At 39.3% G+C, this 1,244-nt stretch overlaps 1 protein-coding gene across 1 annotated transcript in view; it reads right to left on the bottom strand.

Annotated features, from left to right (window-relative positions):
- Positions 1-428: 428 nt before the first annotated feature.
- Positions 429-1,244, bottom strand: part of LOC103357510 (protein phosphatase 1 regulatory subunit 1A) — a 41,078-nt gene continuing 40,262 nt past the window's right edge. Inside the window, exon 7 of the mRNA XM_008282096.1 lies at positions 429-649. Within this exon, the coding sequence (XP_008280318.1) occupies positions 570-649 (80 nt within the window). The 3' untranslated portion in view covers positions 429-569. The remainder of the gene's footprint in view (positions 650-1,244) is intronic.

Below are 1,244 nucleotides of genomic sequence, written 5' to 3'. Positions count from 1 at the left end.
GCACGGCCTGCCNTACCTCACTGGGACTAAGTGATGGCATTTGAATTTAAACTAATGGTTTTGGCTCCAGTTATTTATGAGGTATGAATACAATTTTATTGCTTTGAGATGGAATAATAATTGCTGAAGTCATGGCACATATTTGATAGTAAAAACTGTCAAGAAGAATTGCAAGTAAAATATTTGTTGCCTTTGAACATTAAAAGGGACATTAAACACGCCAGCTGTAGTTGATGCTGATGACTGTGTGACTAAGACAGGAAAAGCTTCTTAGATCAAATCCACTCCCAGTCTGGTTCACACATATAGTAGGTTAGTTTTAGTTGAGTGCAGGGAAAGCTGGAACGGACAAATATAATTAAATAATTGTCTCTTTAAACAGGATTTTTGACACAAAATAAATGTAGAAACCTTTGTTCTTGTTCTCGAGGTGGTAACTAAGGCCTGAATGTAGAGGAATAATAGATGCCCTGATGTTTCTAAAGAGTGAATCTGCAGACACAATCTTCTGTCATTGTGTTGGACTGACCGAGCAGACTGAACAGCATTGTGTTGTACTGAGGACTGCTCTATTTCTCTTTCTCCAGGCTGCACTTCTTTGTCTTCTCCTCTGCTGGCTGACTTGCACTGGATGCTCCTGCTTTTGTGTCTGCAAAATGAAATCAGACACATAAAAGACAGAAGAGAGTGAGGAGGCTGACTGGTGATTTACATGAACTCCTGAAGCTAAACTCTTTCTGACACCTTTTTAATGCCATTTAGTTAATCTTTTCTCTGTTGCTTTGTGTTGACATATTTACATCCAGACATCATTCTGTGCATGAGCGCAGGTGGTGTGTTTAGCATCATTGTACAGTATCATGCTGTGATAAATGAGGGTCCTGACACCTGCTCATTGTTAGTCCTCTTTCAACAGGGCTTTCTTGTTTGTGCTTTTTCTCTGAAAGTCACTCATGCATACTGTGTTTGTCTCATTTGTGAATAAGTACCCAAGTCGCTTTTATGCAAAGGTCACAATGGCAAACGTATAGTCAGATCCAGTAACATTTTAGCAACAGTTCCAACACGACACAAGGTTCCTCAAGTGCACCATGAGCCAAATATTGCGTGAGCATTGCAACTCTTCCAATAAAAGTTCTGTCATGTTGAAATAACTGAATATTTAGTTACCAGATGTTTGAATCCGTTTTGCAAAATGCCATGACTAGCAGAAACTAGATCTAGTTAGCAATGCTACAAAGCCC

Source organism: Stegastes partitus, unplaced genomic scaffold, assembly GCF_000690725.1.
Source record: "Stegastes partitus isolate 25-593 unplaced genomic scaffold, Stegastes_partitus-1.0.2 Scaffold257, whole genome shotgun sequence".
Taxonomy (NCBI): Eukaryota; Metazoa; Chordata; class Actinopteri; family Pomacentridae; genus Stegastes; species Stegastes partitus.
Note: the sequence above shows the minus strand (reverse complement) of the source record. Positions and strands in the feature narration are given on the sequence as shown.